Below are 23,798 nucleotides of genomic sequence, written 5' to 3' on the forward strand. Positions count from 1 at the left end.
ACACGAGGTGACATATATCCCTTGTGTAGGGGGAGAAAAAAAAAAGATTAATTGTTTCTTCAGTCACATGCTCTACTGAGTTATGGGAGGTGGGAAGATTCAGACAGACTGTTTGGGAGGCGTAAGGGAGACTTTTTCACAGTAAATGGGCAGTGAGTGACACAAATATTTTTTTCCTGGCTGGAGACATGCAAAACCACAGAAGCTTGTTTCTCAATATTCACTGACTTCTGATCAAGAAGTGAGTTAAGAATCAACTGAGTGTCAGAAATTCATAAGCTTAAAGATAATACTAAAATGGGGTTTGAAAATGCACAGAATGGTAGCAGCGTTTATGAAAACCATATTTTACTGACCTACGTCAATGTTTTGGTTGTAGTTTTGTATTTCAGTGGCACGGTAGGCCAGAAACAGAGGAAAATCAGTTCAAAACAAGACGTTTGTAGTTTCGATACTATTCTTTCCCTTTTTTTCATTCTTCCTCAATGGTAGGCCCTTGTGCTTCATGAATAAGGCTCTCCATTTTCAGTTTTTACCGATTTTTACCCAATTTTTAGACTACTGATTATGTTACAAAAATCCAATACATTTCATTAGGTAGATGCATTTATGTTAATAAGTCTAAGTGTAAATGCAAGGCTGTCTGTTAAAATAAGGTAATGTAGTGTAAGATACACACATGTGCATATGTGTACATACTGTTAATGTACAGTTCATGAAATAAACCACAGTGTTAAATGGCATGAGGTATCAGTGAGAGTAGGAAGACGAGCCTTTGCAGAATGCCTGGGAGACTCCAGCTATAGTCAATAACCGTGCACAGTCACTCGTGCAGCAGAACAATTACTCTAAAGCTGGGCTATTTACCTAGCACCTCAAGATCTGGAAACTCACTCAGTCCCCTTTGTTACAGACTCTGACTAAAGGCTGCAAAACCAAACTAGTACCTCAGAACAACAGGGTTGGCGTGCTAAACCCTCATCCCTGTAAACTACTGCACTACAGTGCCCTTGAGCCTCCCAAGAGAAGTTAGAATAGATCTGCTTACACGGTAATTCAGAAATAAAGTTGGACAGCAATCAGAAAGCAGGAGATTACCACATCTTCTTCTCTGTCCGCCCCCCGTAAAGAAGTATTCAAATGCAAATAAGCCACTGAGCTTCTCTCTTCATTGGTTCAGGCCTAGACCCCATCAATGCTATATGACCAATGAAAGATGGCATCTCCTGTAACTCCTCATCTCATGTATGAGTTATTAGGCCAATTACCTGGCATAAAGTAGCAATAAAAACTATCATGTGATAATACTGTATGCTTCACCCTCCTCATCATTGAAGTCTCTGCAATTCTTTTCACTCTTAAGGCTATGTTAATTTTATATAATTTATAGAAAAAATCCTCAAACAAACAAAACTGAACACTAGAGCAGTTACTTAATCCATTTCACCAGTTAGTTTTGTTTCTCAGAAAATTAGTAGATCAAAGATATACAAGTTCTTTCAAAGGAGTATGTTTCAGACACGGAATTTTAGCTATACCTTTCAAAATGCTGAAATATATACAGGTACTCTACCTCTGCTTTGGGTTAATATGGCATTATTCCTGTGTTGCACAGAAAAACAAACAATGGGAATGCTGACCAATTCAGGATCCTATAAATTAAAATCTTCTAATGGTTTAGTAAAAATCATTCCCACTCAACAAATTTATCTAACAGCATCAAAGCAATCATGAAATTGTTCTAAAACATTTGAATACCCCTCCTTTTTCCTTTTGTACAAAGAGATATATAGTTATTCTACATTATCTTAAAATAGATTTGACTGCTTTGAATAATGATAGTTTGAATTACACACACCTATTTAACATTTCAAAGATCTGAATTTACCTTATAATGGTTATATGACATTAGTTATGTTTTTAAAGTTATATTTTAAAATACTTTATAAATTATCTAAAGTTATAAACTGACACTTGTCAGGTTATAACCATTTTGGCATAAGAATTTAGCAGATAATAGACTGCGAGATCACTCACCAAAAAAACAACTAATAATTCAGCTTTTAATTTTTGTTGCTTATGTGGTGTTAAAAATAACTGTTTAGAGATATCTTTCATATCTACTTCACAAAATAAATGCCATCTACATAGTTTCAGAGCCAAAATACACAAGCCATGCAAAAGAAAATACTGTTGAAAGCAACATAACAGAGCAGCAAAGTGGAAAAATATCAATAATTACTGAAATATCAATAATTCAGTAATCAATAGAGATGACTGAGCAATAACCTAGATGCTGATTCTACCTTTAAGCCAAGCTAGAAAAAATGTTGTGGACACACTACCGGGAAATCAGGATCTTCCATCCTAAATTTAACTGAAAATCTGACATACTGATACCTCTAAAACTATTATACTACTTGCAGGAGAGTAAAGAAGTGTTGGGGGGGGGGGGAGTTAATGTTAAATAAATTAAAAATGATAACTTTCATTGTTATTATAAAAACCAAACATGTTACCCACAAACCAGAATGCTACATGTGATTAGTTCAGCCCCTTTTAAAGTTTGATTGTGAGAATAGTCAAAAGATTATGGTCATTTGGATCAAAAAGCATCTAGAGTCTGGGTTAGGCACTTTTAATAAATCAAAATGAATTAAATAAATACAGAGAAGAGGACTAGTAGAAATTGTATTATATTTCAAGAAATTGGAAGGCTTTTTGTAAGTTATTTAAAAACCTATATTTTCTCCATCATTTTTTAAAATAATAACTAAACATTAATGCAGCTGATTTCCTAAAATCAAATAAACAAAAAACATTATTAATAATAATTACCAATCTTTTATATAGCACTTTTCATCAGTAGATCTCATTAAAATCCATTAATATATTTGTTATTTTCCTCCATCTGTATTTGACATCTATTACTAGAAAGTTTTGTATGTTTAAACACAGCTAAGGAGTCCCAAGAATTTCCCAGGTTAGTCATCTCATTTTTATTACAATGACTAATGAATATAACTCTGAAAAGATTTTTCATTAGTAAACAGAATAATTCATTCAGATCCTTTAATAATCAACTATAGATAATCATTATAACCTAATTTTAAGCTACCAGGCAAAGGGTCAAAGAAAACATCAATCACCTTCAGTTGTAATTTTTAAAAAAATTGTGTATGGTTTTCTTTCACTGACTATATATCTGATCTGCTTTCCTTGCGAATCCAAAACTCCCACTGATTTAGTTTCTGCTAGTTTATGATTTCTTGACATTTTCAAGTTATTCCATCTCTGCTTACTAAAGAACTGGAATAGTAATTTTTCCTTCATAGATCCAAATTCAACTCTCACGCTGCTGTAAATCTGTAATAATACCATTGACTTCAATAGAGATTTACACTTATGTGAGAGCTGATTTTGACCCTTACAAATGAATATTCTTTGTGAAATTGCTGGCGGCTGAGGGGGTATACAGAATGCAGGAACAAACTCTGAATTCATTTTTGTGGATGCTCATTCGCCTTTTCTTACTCAAAATTTATCTGTAAGCCTGGTCATATAGGACATGATCCAGCTCACTGACTTCAATGGGAGCAGAACCAGGCGGCTCATGGTAATTACTTGCGGTGAAATCTTGGTGCCACTGAAGGCAACAGCAAAGTCCCCATTGATTTCAGAGGGGTTGGGATTTTACCAGAAAGGGTTATTTTTTTCTTTTTGAAATGTTAACAGGTTTTTCTGTTGTTAAAGAGGCATTAATGAGAACACCTGAAGGATATGTTCCTCCCCCTCCCCAAAAGAAATTCTGAGGAGAGTCCTCCTGGATATCCTCCAGCTGTATGCTTTCTAATTAAAAAGGCTGCAGTACTTCCTGCTCAGAACACTTCAAAAGGCATGGCTGCTCCACGTGACAATACAGTTTTCAGCATTTGTTCCTCTTACCTGTCCACACTTATTTATGGCAAGCAGCACTGATTTGGAGACCATAAACTGCACTTGTATTTTACTTTGGCTGAAATGTATATCTATCATGGTTACATGAAAGACATAGTAATAAATGAGCTAACTTTAAAGAAATATTGTAGGAAATGGGGAAAATATTGGCATTTGTTCTCATCGTTTGTTTTAGAAAATGAAAATAACTTGTCCATTAAAATGTGGCCTTATTTTTAGGCTGATTTTTTTGTTTTGGTTTTCTACTTCTGTACTATGCCATTGAAAATAAAGTTAGTGCTTGGGTGATGGAAGAATATGAATCTTGCTGGTATAATCAAAACATACTGGTCATTTAGAACAGGGATGGTTCTTATAGCAAAGATTCATCAAAGGAAAATTCAAATCAAGATTATACTCATTCATTCAATACCTAGACATATTTTTAAACATCTGGAGTCATAGTTTCAGATTGAAATTATACCAGACACAAAAATAAAGAGGAACATAAAATCCCTACTATCTATATTTACGAAGGAGGCCGCTTGATTTTTAAGTACAGTATTTGCTACTTCATCTTTGCAAAGAGTTCTATTAGCCCTTTCTGTTTCAATAGGGTTGAAAGAAATGTAAGAGGTGGTGGGAAACACATGGGCATCATTAAGTTCCTAGCAGGTTGGAGGTACTGTTGCGGGGCTATCAAGCTGTGACAATTTGCCGGAGATGTTGGGGGGAAAACAATTATGAAGGAGAGTTAATGTTCCATTGAAGTAGACTGAAGACATAACAGAAACCAAATATAATAATCATTAATAATAAATAAATAATAATGAAATAAAAACAATCCTTTATCGTAAAGAGTGAGCGACTTATAAAGCTTCCTCAAAATAGATCCCAAACCAGGAAGTCTCACACTCCACTCCACCTGAGTGTGACTTGGCAGATCGGTGGTGTTGGTACAGGGCTGTCAAGCTGTGACAATCTGAACGAGGGGAGACAGTGGGATTTTAAATGTCTCACTGAAACCGTGCACCAAAAGAAAAAAAAAATCACAAAATGGGAGAGATTTTTAAAATCTGCCTTGAAATAAATCCAAAGACAGGGAGTATCCTTCCCAAATAGGCGAAACATTATCTATTTGCTGCTCTGTGCTTGATTTTTTGAATGGGGATTGTATTATTTCCCTTCCCTCCCTTCGCCCGTAAATTTAACTTGCAAGAAACATACAAGGAGCCTTGAACCATACCGGGGGCGGAGGGAGATTCAATGTTTCTTAAACGTACAGGAAGGGGGAGATCAGTGTCCCCTGAAACGTACACAAGGCGGCTGGAGCCACGTCTCCTGAAACATACAAGGCGGGCAGGCCAATGATCGTTGAAACGTACAGGGAATGGGGGAGTTCAGGGTCCCTTGGCGGGCACAAGGAGGAGAGTGGTTGGTAGCAGCAGGCAGAGAGGCAGGGATTTCTCTCCTCCTCTCCCCCGCCCCGGCCCGCGCAGGGTTAAGGGCTCCCCCCGCCACCCCGCCTCACCTCGGTGTCATTATTCAGGTTCCACAGATCCAAGCGCCCCATCCCGTCCACACAGGCAAAGAGCGCGGGATGCACTGGTGACCACATGACATCGTAGACATAGTCTGCATTGTCTTCAAAGGAGTAGAGCGGCTTGTTGTGCTGTAAAGCAGAGAGAAGCATGAAGACTTCGTGGCGCTAGTGCTGCCTCGGGCTGTCTGGCGAGTCTAATTAAAAACTTTGCACATTTACCAAGTGTCATAAAACTTCCCCAGATGAAAGGTCCTTGCAGAAGGTGGGACTGGAGCTTTAATGGGGCAACAACGGTCCAGTGGCATAAATAAAATACAGTGGGGCGGGGGGGGCAATGGGGTGATTGGGTGGGGAGCTGCTGAGCAGCCTCAAATCTAGCTCGAGACATTCCACACAGGTACACAGCGCTGCTGCCCCTTAGCTCCCGGGCCTATTTTGGGAAGGGGGGGGTGTTTCTGGGCGAGGGAGCGCTTTGCATGTTGCTCACACAAATAAATCAGCTTTGTGGGCTGACCTGATAAGGATCACGAGATTCCCAGGGTGCAGCCGCCCATGGGGGCTCCTTGCATGGAAGGCAGCGACTGCCACCTAGCGGCGCTTGCACTGTTGCAGCGGCCAATTAGCAGCCTTTGCTGTTTCCCAGTGGCGGAAGACAGACAAGGGGTATTGGGGAGAGACCGACTGCCGGATGATGCGATATTAAAGGGTTGCCTCGCTGAATTCTTTGTCTGCTGCTTCACGGGGTCATTTCGACTGCTTAGATTGCTCTCACTCTGAGGTCTGGTCTATACTACCCGCCTGAATCGGCGGGTAGAAATCGACCTCTCGGGGATCGATTTATCGCGTCCCGTCAGGACGCGACAATCGATCCCCAAATCGGCGCTCTAACTCCACCAGCAGAGGTGGTAGTAAGCGCCGCCGACAAAAAGCGGCAGAAGTCGATTTTGCCACCGTCCTCACAACGGGGTAAGTCGGCTGCAATACGTCGAATTCAGCTACGCTATTCACGTAGCTGAATTTGCGTATCTTAAATCGACTCCCCGCTGTAGTGTAGATGTACCCTGACAGTGCCTCCTCTTCTTTCCCAGGTGATTCAGATTATTCCAGCGATAGTAGCTGGATATTCCAAAACTGGTTAGAATTCAATTCTAAAATGGGGGCAGGGGGAAGCAGGGAGACTATAGTTGCTACATAAATCAAGTGGTGCAGATCTTATTTTAAGCGAACATTGTCATTTCAAAACACCTTAGAAGTCAGAGGCAAGTTTGCAAGTACACCAGAAATAAAATGTAATTGGACATAATGAATTATTCATCGCATCTGGCTTCTCTTATTCTAATTTTTGCATAATGCCTTCACTAATCCCTGATCAATTAATGTAAAATGAAATTTAAATGATAATGAAAACTCCAGAGATAAGAGAAATTAAATATTCTCATAGCCTGTGACAGAAATCTAAACAATGGGATTTTTTAAAAAACGTCTTCCTCATCCACTCAGCTGTCTGTAACAGCTCTTCGGGTTTCGTTTAATGCCTTTATAAGCAAGGTATGATAGAGATCTGAAGAAAGAGAATATAAGAATTCGAAGTCTTGATTCTACCCTACACTTGTAAAGGGACTTTAGTAAGAGGTAAAGTATTACACAGAAGACCCTCCGAGAGACAGGGTGGGTGAGGTAGTATCTTTTATTTCACCAACTTCTCTGTTGGTGAGAAAGACAAGCGTTAAACCTTACACAGAGCTCTTCTTCAGGCTTGAAAGCTTGTCTCTCTCACCAACAGAAGTTGGTCTAATAAAATATATTACCTCACCCGCCTTGTCTCTCTGATATCCTGGGACCCATTGGTCTACAACAACACTACATACAGAAGACCTTTGTTAGCCCATTTTTATACTGGTTTTAAATATTTGGGGTTTCTGAAGAAGGTCATTGCAGAATACACCCTGTCCTGATAATAAAACAAGGGAAAGAAAACATAAATTAATGCTGGGAACACATGAAATAGCTCATGCGGTTGTAATTATTTGCTAATAAGCTACTGATAACACTAACCGATTTGCATATAAAAATTGTGCAATTTAAGGGCCTGATCCAAAGCCCATAGAAGGACTCCCAGTGACTGCAGTAGGCTTTGGATCACATTCTAGAAGAATACTTTAAAATTAAAAATAATATTTTTAATGAACAGTTTCTTACCTGCATTATTGATATCACCATTATTTCTAAAAGTGAAGGAACTGAATTTTTACTTATGCTGTTTCTTTTTGCATTTTATTAATTTTTGTCAATAAAAATAGAGTGCTCAGCTTCAACTCTGCTTAGAGTTTACTTCATTTGTTTCATTTTCCATCATCCTGCATTACACATTGCTGCCGTGTTTAGGTTTTATATATTATATATGTATGTGTGTATGTATATTCCTCCACAGTGTCTGTGAGTGTACACACAAAACATGCACACACGCTGCCAAGGAATGTATGTGTTTTCATTGCAATATAAAAAGAATGAATGAAAACATTTCTATCCACCATAGGTTTTATAACAGTATATTTGCAGATTTAATTACATGACAGTGTCTTTTTAAAACACAAAGGCATTGGACAGTACTTATAGGCCTCCTTTAATTCTGTTTGAGTCAATGGAAGTTTAGCCACTGACTTCCAGTGGAAGCAGGATCAAATGTTCATATTTGGCCTTATACTTTTGTTATTTCATAAATGTAACAAATATTTTGTTTTATTTTTAAGTTGGAGCTCAAGATGAGGAATTACCTCAATTTGATGTGCACTCTTTCTAAAAAGTTTAAATATTGTCCTCTGGAGTCTTAGTGTTGCAAAAACAAACAAAACAAACATACAAAAATAGCAAGAGCAAATTCTTTCCCAAATAAGGAAAAGCACATGAATATCCCATTGAAGTGTAAATGGGACTACATACATGCTTAAAATTAATCACATGTGTGTTTGCAGAATTGGGGGCTGAGTGATGATCAGGGTTTTGAGGAGACAGAAGTATTATAAAAGATACTTGGGAGCTAATATCTTCAGCTGAAAGCCTGCAAATAGAATTCAGAGCAGGTCACACAACTCCACAATGTGTACAAAACACATACACAGAGCATGCAGTATTTTATATTTTCATTGTAAATTGTGCTGGTTTTAAAGATTTCAGACATACAAATTTGCTGGAGAAAACTTATCAGTAGTATAAAATAATGTGTTTAAAGGAAACAAAGTCCGCCCAATTGCTTATAGGAAAATATTTTTCTCATGCACAGAAAATACACTACAAATATAGTACTACAGACCGTAAATGTCACAAAATGCCATGTGATTAAGAAGCACAAAATCTATCCACAGTAGATTGCAATCAACATTTCATTTTGAAGAAATACTGAAATTGTATTTATTCTTATTTTATTCTGTCATTCACTTTTTATAGCCTTTTAGCTCCAGCAATATATTTACCGAATAATGACCAGCATGATCCAGAGGATAAGGTACTGAAAAGAGTGTCAGGAGACCTGGGTTCTATTCTTGACTACTGGGTGACAGTTGGCAAGTCACTTCACCCTATATGACTCAATTTTTCCAACTGTAAAGTGGGATTAATGATACCTACCGTCCTTTGTATAGTGCTTTGAGATTGATGGATGAAAAGCACTGTCTAAATGGTAAGCATTATCATTACCATGATAGTGAAGATCTGAACATGCAAAACTGAAGTCAGGGATAAAATCTGGACAGCCAGAATAATGTGCATTTAAGAAGCATCCAAACCATTTAGAAAATGAGACTCATATTAATAAATCCGAATGTGGGTTTACATGGGACAAGGAGATAAGCAATTCCACGCTCGCAAATAGCCGAGGTAGTCCTGGTTAACCAATCACTAGCTTATTATTGGAAAACATGTTATGGGAATGTAGGTCTGTGAACTGCATCCCTTCGTTTGAGAAGAAATAAATACTGGGCAACCTTTCTACACAAGCCAGCAGTAAGGCCCATGCTTAACTTTACGCACTGTGAGTACACCTCTACCCCAATATAATGCGACCCGATATAACATGAATTTGGATATAATGTGGTAAAGCAGTGCTCCGGGGGCGGGGTGGGGCTATGCACTCCGGCGGATCAAAGCAAGTTCGATATAATGCGGTAAGATTTTTTGGCTCCCGAGGACAGCGTTATATCGGGGTAGAGGTGTAGTTCGATTGATTTCAATGGGATGACTCATAGTGCACAAGTGCAGGACTGGGGCCTTAGCCTTTATTGTAAACCCACTGACAAAGGGCTCAGGCCTGTCAACTCTTAGTCATATGAGTAGTCCTTACTTCTAGGAACAGCATTTTCAAAATCACATTTATCACTACAAACTAGTTCTAGGAACTATTAAAATGTGAGTACATTGAAAGTTCACTTTAACACCATTTTAAATTGCTTGAACTTCTGACTTACAAGCTGTATATCTACCATATGGCTAATGTTATGAAACAACTGGAACTGAAACTCAATGAGCTTGCATTCTTAAGTTTCAGCCCCCATTATCATTCTTACACACACAACAAATAGATGAAAGCAATATCTTCAGCCAAATCCACGTATTTTTGAAAAAGGCAATTTTGGGTGAAATTCTGACTCTGCTGAAGTCAATGGGAGTTTTGCCATTGATTTCAAGAGGACCGGGATTTCAGCATACCTTTGCTATATTGCTATATAGCTGGCCAATTGTACTTGGGCCATGTTTCTTCAAAACTGCTGAATTCATCAGCTAAGCTTTAGTGTGGGGGGGTTTAACCTTTTATTTTTAAAAGCATCCTTTTATTAAGTCGGCACTTTTCCATATGCTACTACACTAGCCACTGATAACTTTTAAAAGACTGCTGTTTTTCTCAAGCAATTTTTCTTGCAGCTCTTACCTATATGTAAATAACTCATTACAATATTATATCAAATGATAAATTTGAATCTCGTTATTCAAAAAGCTCAAAATGTATTATCCTTATCTTGTTACTACAGAAATCAGCACTTAGCTCCACCGATCATACCTGTTTTATTCTGCACCACGGAGGGCCCCATGACTGTGCCTTAACTGCATCGCAGGCTGATTTGCAATTTACTCAGCTCATAATCCTGTCTGCGGACATATTGTTGTTTTTTCAGAGAAAGGCCCTGGGACATACTGGCAGCTATTGGCCAGAGTTGATTTTATCTGGCTGACATTAGGAAGAATATGGCTTAGTGTGTTCCTTGTTTAGCGGAGAATCCTTCCCCATCTCCCTCCCACAGAGGACCCTCTTACAGTGGAACCAGTGTGCTCGCTGCAGGGGGGGGGGGAAGGGGGAAGGGGAGGGGAAGAGCAGGGTTTGAGGTGGTGTAGGGAGGGACATTTCCTGGATACTGTTACATGGGGGAGGGTGCTCGGGGGTGGAGCCAGAGGGCCCAGCACTCTGAGGAACTTGTCTTCTGACTCCCCCAATGTTAGGGCACCAAAGACTACTCTGGCTGCCTCAGCAAAACAACCACCAAATTCTGTTCAGACTATCTGAAGGACAATTAAGAACATCTAACCTGGCATCCTATTCTCATATCAACAATTAGGGAGGTAACTTCCACCTTAGATCATCTGCTGGTAGAAAGGGTGGAGTAATGTTGCAGGAATGGAGACTGAGGCCCAATGAAATACTCAGAGAAAAGCCAGAGGACTGTGTAAAACACCTCACTGGCAGCTATAGGGGAGCAGAATCAGAGCTTTTCAATTAGATCTTGAGCCAATGCCCATTGAAATCTTTCAGTGGATCAGACCCCATGTTGTTAAGGAAAGACTATAGCCTGGGCTGGCTCTGCATAAATCCCTGTAACCTGTGCACTCCAAACCCCAAGAATAAAGCCTCGAGGAGGAATATTTTGCTTAGTGAAATATGTTGCTGTTGCTGTTTGATTAGGTGGCTCACTCACTCCCCCATCTTACTTAGAAACACAGATTGTCTTGGATTTCCTACCCCCACCATTCTGTCCCCCTTTTCTCTGCCTCCTCTTCTCCTCCCTTTGCCAACAAATAAACTACTAGGCCTCGTGGTAAGCCTCTCCCCTTCCACGGTGACCGCTATGGCTATGCTCCTCCACTGCTGCAACCATTGCCTGAGGCATTGCCTGAGCACCACCTTGCTCCTCTTCCTGCTCTGCGCTGTGGATGATGGGCAATGGGGATTGAGTGGTGAAAAGAGGCAGGGATGCCGGATCATATGGATATAGTTACAAGGGATCATGACCACAGTTATTACAACACCATGGTTCTCACTGGAAAGAGGAAGGAACATTCGCGATCAGGCCCCTCAAAGCTCAGTTGTTTCTTTTTAAAAAATAGAAAATACAATTTCATCACAGGGTGGCCAGTCTGCTATCACACTTGTGCTCAGGGAATTATTATGCCTTCTCGGCAGCCCTGTTGTTTCATTCTCAACATGCCACTTGCTAGGATCTGCACTCTGGAGGGTGGAGAATATTGATGAATCTCTAATGTGGCCAAACAGCAGTTTACACTGAGCCATCAAGATTAGTCTTTGTGGCCGGTAGGATCAGGAGATCTGCAGTTTTCCTGGGTCAGCAACCGCAGACTCTGAGCTTAATTATTACTGAAGAGAACCCATCTTGTAGGATTCTGAACACATTTCCTTTCCTTCTAATAACAAAATATTTCCAAGAGCACAATGGGGGTTGCTGTAGTAGATGGAGGGAAAATTTTGTTGATTAGCTGCATTACAAATTTTTTATATTTTTTTTTTATATAGTCTTAATTATTCTGAAATACTTCATAGTTGCAGCTGTAGTAAGTAAAGGCAATGTAGTAAGTGAAGGCCTAATGAAGGCCCAGTATGAGGCCTGAACTAAAGTAATGGTCAAGACTGTGCTAATATGAAGCAAAGTTAAGCTGTGAACAAGAGGCAGGCCCTGCTCACAGAAGTTGGCAAGGAAAGGGCTGATATTGCAGAAATACATATTCATTTAGCATAGTTATAGTATAAACATGATACTAAGATACACTATACTGGAACATTCCACAGATAACAGGGAACAGACCGACCCATCCCAATGACAGGGGCAAAAGGGTAAAATGATGGATAGAGTTGTTTTGATCGAACCAACAGGTACAAGGTGCGAGGCGGCACCTTACTGCATAGAGGGGTTGTACCTTGCTACGTAGAGGGGTTGCACCTCAATACATCAGGAGTGATGTGTAACTTGTTTGTACCTGTGTATAAAAATGTATCCCTGGGGTGGTGTCTTTGTCCGGCTGAGGGGGCAGTGGAAAGTCCCGCCACTGAGCTGAGGCCATTGCCGAGCGGCACTTTCTAGCAGTATGCCCGGTAGACTAAGTAATCTACGGGGAACTGAAATTGTGTCAGGGTTGCAATAAACCTGGCCGAGGTGCCTTTGTATCTTAGTAGACTCTGTGGTTATTGGGGGTTCTCGTCGGGTCTGCTGTGTCAGCTATCTGCGCAGAGCTGGGGCAGCACACAGAGGGAACACACGCACGCAGCCGAGTGATATCAACAGGAGAAAGCAGAAGCACCACACCGGTAGCCTCTCACATCAGCAGCCTGATTCTGCACCACTGTAGTCAATGGGAGTTTTGCTGTTGACTTCAACGGGATTGGGACTTAATTTTGTGTCGGTTGATGAACCCCTAATGCTAACTTCTGCTCTCGATATGTGCATGAAGCTTCCACTGATTACAACAGAATTTACACAAGTGCATTCTCTTGAATTTAGCTCTTTCAGTTTTTGTCAAACCAGCCCCACCTCTCAGAAAATTTCTATTTTATTTTCTTACATGGAGATTTGTTCACAAGATGCTTCATAAGCAAGAAGAAACAGGGTTTGGAATGTGCCTGCCTGCTTAAGCATATTTTCCTGTCGCTATTTAAAATACAGTTACACTGAAAACCAAAATCATGAGAAACACTTAATGTGAAAAATTCAAGGCTGACTTGAAACCACCTGACTTCACTTTGGTTTTGCTCCTTAAAATTACCTAGAAAATACCATAATCTTCTTTTCGTATGGCTGGATGAGAGCCAGACCTCTGGCTCCAGAGGTAAAGGGCAAAAACTAAAAATCCTGTCTGAACAGGCAGCTCCACCCACTTCCCCAAGTCAGTTTGGCTTTTTGACAGAAAGTGAGCTCTGAAGCAAAATCATTCATTGCTTTGGTCTTGGACAAAACTCAAATTCCTGAACTCACATGGCAAACAGAACATTTCCATGAAATCCAGCATGATAACATTATCACCCTTTGTTTTAATCTATAATCTGATCCAATGAGCATATGCAGTGATTAGCAATTTTAATTACTTCTGTTAAAGAGATGAAGTCTTAAATAGAAATATACTTCTTACGGGCAGATTAAGGAAGGATTCTTAGTGCCACTGGATCTCAGCTGGCAATCTAGGGGATGTGATGTAGCTGTCCATCCATGAAAAAATAAGGTCAAATTTGCCACTGGGTTAAGTGGACACAACTCCACTGTAATCTGTGGGAGACTGGAGGATAGTCAAGGAGTCCATTCAGAGAGAGAATGGGACAAAGTTTTTGGGGGGTATGTAAGTTCACGGAATCCAAGAGGGCTGAAAGGAGTATGTGCAAGAAAAAAGGAAGCAACATTTTGTGGGGAGCATCAACGTTTCAGTGGATTCAGGTCACTTAGGCCTGGTCTATAAGGTTGACAGAATAGCTGTACCAGCATAGTTATACCAGTAAAACCTTCTAGTGGAGACACAGTTTATACTGGCAAGAGTGCTTTTGTTCTTGTGTCTACACTAAGGCTTTTCCTGGCATAGAAATGATGTAAAAAAATGTCACCCTCCTAACTGACATTATATACTGGGAAAAGGTTAAAATGTAGACCTGTCTCACCCCACCCCTCTTTCTGCTGAGAGATATACTCCACAATAAAGATTTTTTTTATGATTAGTAAAAGTTATGGATTACAGACCCGAGCATGCAACCCTCACTCACCCAAATAGTTCCACTGGCCCTAATCCTCATGTTGGGCCCAGGGGCACTCAATGTAGGCCCAAGGAGGGGGGGCAAAGGTGTCTTTATAACACCTCTGCATTTCCTCAGTCCATGGATCTGTCAGGGGATGAATGGTTCCAGGCGCAAGTTAGAGCACGCCCTGGGCTATAACGTACAGCTGCCTGCGATCGCCCTCAAGAGCCATACTGGTAGTCATGGCTTGCTGACACACAATGTGCTCCAGCCACACCTCCTTCCCCAGCACAACTCCTTGTGCTGAGGGCTAATAAATAGAGGCAGTATAGAGCCCACTATGATATCTTTTCACATCCCAGGGATTTCCCTTTGAAAGAGGAATCCTCAGCAGGCCACCTTGGCCATTTTCAAGGAATCTTTGCAACACCTGAGCTTTGCAAAGCAATCTATTGGGGCTGAAGATGACGTTTATTGACCCTAATGGGTCAATGCATGAGTGAAGATTTCAGGATTAGTCCCTAAGGATGTGAGTTAGTGCCAGTAATAGCATAAGTAATCAGATGGGTTTCTCACACAGCTCTACCAATGCAACTTTGTCTGGACCTCCAGGGCCCCCGCTGAATTAATTGCTTTTCCTGTTTTAAATTAAAGATCTGTCCAGGGCACCTCTAGAACAGAAATTACAAACTGTTGTGGTTTTGTGATATGGACAAATGTCCTCTAAGGACAGGACTCAGTTTCAATGTTCCTACCTAATGCTACAGAGGCCTGAACCAGAGTTTCCAGAGCTGAAAGGCTGGTGTGCTTACCTGCTGTGTGAGTTCCGGTAGCTCCAAGCAATAGCTTTGGTGGGAAGGCACATTCCGGGGACAGTGAGATGTTAATTATTAAAGCAGACTATTCAGTTCCAGACAATTTATGGTCTAGGAAATTATTAGAAATTAAAATAAAAAAGCACAAAATTGATGCAGTGGAGTAAGTTCTACATACTGTACCATTAGTACCAACCTGGTATTCTGTTTGACTGACAAAAGTAGTCTTTTTGCTTAATAGAATGTCAAGTACAATTGTTTTCATAGATTCATAGATTATATGGCTAGAAAGGACCATTGTGATCATCCAGTCTGACCTTCTGCGGAACACAGGCCATAGGACTTCCTGAATTAACACCTGTTTGAACTAGAGTGTGTCTTTTAGAAAAACATCCAATCTTGATTTTAAAATTCCCAGTGATGGCGGATACGTTGTTCCAATGGTTTTGTTAAGTTTATTGTACTTTTATCACAAATGCTATTTACTTTTTTCTGTATTTGTATCAGTAAATGTGAGTTAGTCGATAAGAAATCTAAGGAGCTGACACTGACTTCAGTTAGTTTAACTGGTATTATACTAGATCAAATCAATGTCAGCTAATCAGATTTCTAGATCCTTGTCCAATAATCACTTGATTATTTAGAAAAGGAAAAATTAAAACTATTAAAAATTGGTGTACTAGTAAACTTAAAAAATATGGATATTTTATGAATAAATTGTTTTCTTATTGACTAACTCACATAATAATTCAATTTTTCTGATTTATTCTGCTACAGCAATTTCCATCTGAGTACGTTTGCTCTACTGTGCGGGTTGTATTGTCATCTTTTTTTATTATTATTACTATTCAGATTCATTCTTGGCAGGACACAGGCAGCAGCAGCAATGCAAACTTTTTCACATTGTCCTATTGATGTGCTTCCAGGAGAGGACTGCCTCTTGGTATGAGACAGCTGTTCAGTCTCCAGGCCAAATTCAAAACTGATGTAAGTGTTGATTCAAGTTACAGGCTGGGAAGATGGTGTGAAAGTACAGGTTGGTGTCATTTGCACCAAGATGTGGAAGGAGGGGAAAAGCAACCAAAGGGAGGCTGTAGGAAGTTGTAAGAAAGTAAATCCCCTGTTGGTTGCTTTGCTGTTCCCCCGATAGCCACTTACAAAGTGTAAACTGCACCAACATCTGGCTACCAAGACTCCTGCCTGAAGCAAAAATATCCCACCTCAGCAGCTTTCCTCCACAACTGCCATGTGCCTCCCCTAATCTCCCACCAACTGCCACTGTCTTCCAATAACTGCCCAGACCTTGCTGTGCATCTGATCCACAGTCCATTGTGCAGTTTTTGCATGTAGAGCCCAAACTGAAATGTATAAGTCTGTTCCACTGTTTAAAATTAAGCATACCAGCCCAGCACAATAGACTGGATTGGAGCAGCTCAGGAGAACAAGGGGATAACAGGCAAGCAAAGGGAATTGGAAGGAAGAGGTAATACAAGGAATGAAGCGGGGACTGGAAAGAAGAGGCTGCAAATGGTGCAAAAGAAGGAAGACAAAACTGAATAGGGAAACAAAAGGGAGGAGTAAATGACTAGAGGGACAACTTCTGGCCAGCTCCACCATTCCCTGCCAGCAGTGTGAGAGTGATCCTGATGGCCAGTCAACTCCACATCTTCTCTCAGTCTAATTATCATAGAATCACAGAATGTCAGGATTGGAAGGGACCTCAGGAGGTCATCTAGTCCAACCCCCTGATCAAAGCAGGACCAATCCCCAACTAAACCAAAACTCTAATGACTGGGCTCGTTCAGAATATGAACCCAGGCCCTCTCTCACACAAAGCGAGAATCATACCCCTATCAGCATTTGCCATTCTGATTAAACATAAGGCAAAGGCGGGGACACAAGTATGGATTAGGAGAGTGCTCTAACACATACAACCTCTCTTCTACTCAACTACCCCTTCTGGTCATCTGTTAGACAAAGACACAAGTGGAGAACAGTGTACCAACCATAAGCAGCTTCCCCATGCTTCTAGCAGAGTTGAAGGGTAAGAACTGGGAGAGATGGGTGACACTGGAAAGGGAAGTCAAAATACAGGTCTCCTTCCAGCCTATACAATCTCCCTCCAGCAGCAAGCACAGAAAACTTCCTCCAGTCTGCAGCTAAAGTCTCCTTATGGCAGAATAATGCGCTGTACTGATAAGCCCCAAGAAATCCAGTCCTGCTTTCTTCTCATGACATAACCCCCACTCTGCACAGCAATTACAGTGAGAATACTAATGATACTTATATTGCATTATTTAACAACACAGCATTTATTAATTATCTAATCAACAGGAGCATTAATTAATTAATTAACCAATTACGCTTAGCCTTTCCAAAGCACTTTATATCTTCAAGGCACTCCCAGACAATATCTAATTAAGGACAAGGCTCAGCAGAGCTTTTCCCACTGGCACATCCCTTTGGACTGTTCTGGATCCTGGGATCTCACAGGACATGGCATGCTCTCATGCATCAATGGCAAACCTTCCATTCACTTCACTGGGAGTCTCATGGTGCCACTGATGTCAAAGAGCCAGGAGTGTACATTATTTTTTATCGCCCCACCCCCCTTGTTCTGGTTCTGTCACTACCGTAATAAAAGACATTTATTCCTGCTACGATATTTCTCTGGGTGCTTACAGAAGCATTAAAAATGTGATATAATTATTGAATAATCTGATGTGTGACTACTTGAACATTTTATCACTGATACCCACAGAGTCCTCATTTCTCAGCCAGTTGAGGATGTCATTCTCAGTTATTTGTCTGAACTCTGCCTTTCAGTGGACGGAAGAGTGTGTTAGAGCAGATTATAAAATGTCACGCCAGATTGTTTTAAGGGAGTCGGTGATTTCAGTCTATCAGTCAAACTCGCACTACCCAAGTGCCTTTCCCATAAGCACCCCAGGATGCTGCACAATGTCAATAGACAATAGAAACACACAGGTTTCATGTTTTGCTTTGCAAGTGGACAGTGACTCTGAAGCTTTAAAAATAAAAGAATTGAATTTCAGGACCAAGGAGAATAATATGCATGGGATTAAGAAGACAGCATCTGTATGAACAAACAAACTCTAAGCCTTTGGATGCTGAAAAAGAGTGATCTGACAAATAAGGAGCAAAGGGCAAAAGCAACGTTGAGTAAACCATCGTAAAGCATCATCAGCACTTAATTAAAATTAACCCACTGATTTATTAGTAGACAATCAAACTATTTGAAGGGATGAACCAAAGGCCACTGAAGTCAATAGATGCTTTTCCAATGACTTTTCAATGGGTTTGGATCAGGCTTTTAATGGGAGCAGTGTGATTAAAAAAACCTTAAACCCTCGCTGAAGAATATTGTACTAACCACAAACAAGAGAATTAACCAAATGATATGCAAACAAAATATTGCACTGGTCAAATGAGAAGGAAAAGGAAGTATAGATTGGCATTTCTGCACAGGTCTCGTGTCTCAGTCTGGCTGGATTCCCGAGCAGATTAAAGTTTTAAAAGGTAGCTGCTATAAAAAAGCTAGCTGTCTACCATGGGAGCCCTCTCCTGATCTGTGAAAAAGTCACCTATTACAGATATGAATTTAATTCTTTGTTAAATTATTGTATTCAGCAGGATTTGATTCAAACATTTTAGCATTGGATTTTTGTATGGGGATGTTGGACTGTGGACCACTATCAGTATTGTTATTTTCTATGTCCAAAATACTCTCCAATTGTGCTATTGGAGTTTTAGACCAGTATTCTAGAATACTGTGGTTTTATTTGTAAAGTGTTATATAAGATAGCTACCTGAGATAAAACGTCCTATTCATCCCTGGTATAATTTCATTAAAGCCACTGATGAATCAGGCCCTTATGGACAAATTCAACACCCACTCACCGGGCTGCCAAATATCATGCATCTCACATGATATCATGCATCTCTCACGTATTTGGTACCCCACAGTGCAGCCTCGCAGAGATGTCACGCTTTCAGTTGAGCTTCAGGATCTCTGTAGTTGTGGCTACCAGCCACTGGGGCAACTGTAGCAACTGCTGAGCAGCCCTCTGGGTGGTCTTTCTGGCTCCTCCCTGGCTACTCCCCTTATTGGATCTCAGTGGGGAAGAGGCAGCTGGGAAGAGGAGGCAGCAGCAAAACCAAGCAGAAGTGGCTGGGGCAGAAGGTGAGAGTCCAACATGGAGTCCAGACTTCCCTAGCCACCCTTCCCCAGCTCTAGTCACCCCAGACATCCTCAGACAGCATTTTCCACCTATCCCCCTATTCAGCTCCCAGTTATCCCCCATCCCCTTGATCCAGAGACACTGGACACCCCCACTCAGGCTCCTACCCAACCATCAGTCACCCACACCCAGGTACCCCAGCACCATTCACCATCTATCCCCCCATCCAGCTCCTAGTGATCCCCCATCCCCTCTACCCAGAGACCCATAGACACTGGACACCCCCACCCAGGCTCCCACCCAACCATTAGTCACCCCCACCCAGCTACCGCAGCACCATTCACCATCTATCCCCCCATCCAACTCCTCCTAGTGATTGATCCGCTATCTCCTCTACCCAGGTACCTGTAGACACCAGACACACCCACTGAGATTCCCACCCATTCACCAATCAGCCCTACCCAGCCACCTCCAGATACCAATTGCCCATATTTCCACCAAGCCCCCAGTTACCTCCCTCCAGATAGCCACTCCAGGCACTCCCACCAGCCTTCCACCCAGCCACCAGATATCCCCACCCAGCTATCCCTTCAAACAGCTTCTATCCATTACCTAGCAAGCCCCAGACCTCCCTGGCACCCACCAATCCCCCAGACGCATGCCAGAATGCTCATTACAGCTGCCAAGTTTTGAGCAGTTCCATATCTCATCCCCATTGACAGGGTCTGTTGACTATAAGATGAAGTTTAGGGTTACATGCAAATTATTTACAATCATACAAATTAAGTTGTTAATTTCTGTAAGATGTCAGACATGGAGCAGTGCAACACGTGGCAGCTCTGATCACTGATGTCATTGAAAAGACTCCCGTTGTCCACAATGGACATTGGATCAGATCCTGAGATTATATATTTTAACAAACATATAATTAAGCCTTTGCATAAGGAGGATTCAAATAACTGCCAAGTATCGAGGTAGCTCCATTTCTATTTAGAGCATAATGCTGTCACATGACCTGCCTCTAGCCAGTTTTGTAGTTACATTTGCTATGCATCTGTACCATCATTTCCCACCCATGAGGCCTTTGAGGAAAACATTCTGAGATGCTTCCTGATTGGGTCAGTTTCCAACATTGGAATCCTGTTGGGTGCAGCTCAAGATGTGAGCCAAACAACATCAGCGATTCTTAAAGACACAGCCAAGATTAAAATCAGACATTTGAAAAACAAATCTCTACCTATTGAATGATGATAACACAATTTAGATGATTTCATCAGCAAGAATATTAACCTAATTTACACTTGTTTAGATTTTGTTTTTCATTCAGCTCCCACAATGAAGGTAGCCTGGTCTATTTAATCAACTTCATATTTTTCCCTCACTTTGGTTATCCTACACCATACTATCCTACAATCAATACTACTGAAGATGGGGTTTGCATCTGCTTAGTTTCACCAAACTGTATGGCAATTTTTGTTGCACAAAATAATCTCTCTGTGTGAAGTCTGTACACAATACATCCCTGTACATGTACATGTACAGTGTATATAGATTTTACAGCTGATAATAACTACATTAAATCTCCTCAGGGCTTCCTCTAGTCAGAAGGAAAAAACTCTACTTCTGTGCCAACATCTTGGTGCACTGTTTGCATATTATTAACCTTAGGAGTTTGTCCTGCATACAGAGTACTGGGTTGGTCACTTTGTAAACTGTAATACAAAACAACACAAACTGTAACCAAAGTCAAAAACATCAGTAGTACATTCTGATTCCGTTTGCAGAAGCACAATTCTTTAGTAAGTGCCAGAAAATGTCAACTTAACTTCTGTCAGAGAATCATATTTGTTAGAGATAGAAAGTATTATTCAAGTCATCTACTCCAGCATCAGTGATTTCCCTAATGCTGTTCTGGTGACTAACCCTAAGTTATATTTTGTCAAGTACTTTTAGATGTATGGCATATTATGCTAATTATTACACGAGGGAGTTTATACAGGTGCAACTCCATTCACTGAACCAGATTCGCTGAACCTGGAACTGGGCCATTTATTTCTCGGCACCAACTTGGAAGTTCTTGACCCCCAGGGGGATTTGCTCAAGGGAAGGCAGATGGTGTTCTTGAAGATAGACTCCCTCTATTCTGCTAGGGGGTGTGGTTGCTGTACATCCCATTGGCAGAGGCTGGGAAGGAGATGGGGTGAACATCTTCTTAGACAATGCCACCACTTTTTGGACTGTGCTGTCCCTTATAGATCCTCAGTAAACAGGAGGTTAGTGTGGCTTTTTGCCATCACAACCTCAGGGGATGGTGTAGAGGTGTAGGCAAGGAAATGCTGCCTATGTAGGATGGCATAAACCTTGGGATTAATTTAGCTGAGGCAGATATATTAGGGATGAATTTTAGCCATGGAGTCCTCATGCATTACCTTAGCTAAATTATCCCTTCATATGAGACAGATTCTTCACCCTCATTTAAAGCTTAAGATTCAAAGTATTTCTGAGAATAATATTTTAATGTAACAACTCCCCAAATTCATACTGTGCTTCTTTTGCAATATTTGGATAGGTAACTTGAGCAACAGGGAAAAAGAAAGTATGTGAGGGGAAAACAATGATTAATTAATAATAGCAGATTCAACCATCTGTTGGAATAGATTAGGCCTTGATTATAAGCTGCAAAAATGGGCAATATTTGCCTATAAAAGGTATCTAAATGTACTAAGCAAGCCTACCCAGTCCCCTCCCAGATCTCTCACCTTTGTGGTCCACAACTTGACTGTCCAGTCAAATGATGATGTGACAAAAAGATGGGAAAAGTCGATTGGGCCCACTGCCATGTGGCAATTGATCCCCGTGACAGGTCCTTGGTGGCCTTCAAAGATTTCACCAATTCCTGCTTTACTGCAGAAAGAAGATACACACACTAACATTCAGGGACTTTTGAATACTAGGCTTTTTTCTTTATCTTCAAGTTCTTGTCTAACTGTTTCCCTAGTAAACTACCATGCAATCTGTAAAAAACAGCATCTTTCTGTTTGGGCTTTGTCTCTAAGGACGTGCTGCTGTGGGCACAATTCATGCACTGGGGTGGCCAGAACCCCACTTACTGAGACTTCCTTACTCTGCAGAATTCATCCATACGTGACACTTATATATACAGTATCAACTATACTGTGCTTTAGAATAATATGAATAATAATAATAAAGGAAGACTCACACAGCCAAATAAATCAGAGTGAGCCATTATCATGGGAATTATCATGAACAAACAAGGTGGGCTGACTCATATGATTCAAACTATTCATATGATTAAGGCAAACAGGATTTGTTGTCAAGTCCTATGGGCTAGGTATTGGTTTGAAAGAAAAGATTTCCATTTCAGAGGAACATAGAACTGGAAAGGATCTCCTGGGTCATCATGTCCAGTCCCCCACTCTCGGAGGCAACTCCGTTATCTAATCCCATTCATAAACTTATCAAGCTCCATTTTTATTACATGAAATGCAGATCACATGAGGAAAGACCAGAATGGCTATAAAGAAGGAAAACATGTAGATCTTCATTAGAGAGCGTACGCGTAGTGCGTTACTCACTCTGTTAACAACCAGCCCGAATCAACTTACCGCACTGCCCCACCATACAAAGAAAAGACAGTAATAACATCTCCCCTTCAGTCACATGGATACATACACCACAAAAGGAACAAACTCATTCAAAATATCACCGGCTCTAACACAGCCGCAAAGTCCATGCAGTCTTACCCTTTCTCAGTAGGACCAGAGTAAATGCAGAGCAGTCAGAGGCCAAGGCCAAGAACTGTATTAGAAGGAACCTTTCCAGGCTCTCTCCTCAAACAGCCCTATCAGCCATGGCAACATGGCTGAACCAGTAGCTGCACTGCCATTGGCTATCAGCCAGTGGTTGAATTCTACAATACCTCTGAGGAAGCGCTGATTTATCGCCAGTCTTATTGTGGTCTTTTCTCCAGCCCTCCCTTCTTTTTTCCACACGGCTAATGGGCTGCATGGATATTTTATAGCTAGGTTCTGGGGATGTGGGGAGAGTGACTTGCATAGCTGTTTTTCCTAGATGCAGCTTTCTCCAAAATTTTGCTCCCCTCTGCACTATGCTGTGTTGGAGAGCATTGAGGACCTATGAAAATAAAATGCAGTTTGGGAATGATTCCCAATAGAACACAGGCAAAAATGGTAAAGAAGCAAGAATAGCAAGAGCAGCTGACACTTTCCTCCTCTGGTGGGGGACAAGACAGGTACATCTGAAAGATGACAAGTGCTAAATTAGAAATG

General features: G+C 40.9%; 1 protein-coding gene across 3 annotated transcripts in view; it reads right to left on the bottom strand.

The window, feature by feature from the left end:
- DYNC1I1 (dynein cytoplasmic 1 intermediate chain 1) overlaps positions 1–23,798 on the bottom strand; it is a 252,896-nt gene that overhangs the window by 25,851 nt on the left and 203,247 nt on the right. For all 3 annotated transcript variants that reach the window (XM_054020391.1, XM_054020390.1, XM_054020389.1), the window contains 2 exons: positions 22,248–22,392; positions 5,468–5,608 (listed from right to left, as the gene is read on the bottom strand). In XM_054020391.1, coding sequence (XP_053876366.1) covers positions 5,468–5,608; positions 22,248–22,392 — 286 coding nt within the window. The remainder of the gene's footprint in view (positions 1–5,467; positions 5,609–22,247; positions 22,393–23,798) is intronic.

The sequence above is a fragment of the Malaclemys terrapin genome, chromosome 2 (assembly GCF_027887155.1).
Source record: "Malaclemys terrapin pileata isolate rMalTer1 chromosome 2, rMalTer1.hap1, whole genome shotgun sequence".
Classification (NCBI taxonomy): Eukaryota; Metazoa; Chordata; order Testudines; family Emydidae; genus Malaclemys; species Malaclemys terrapin.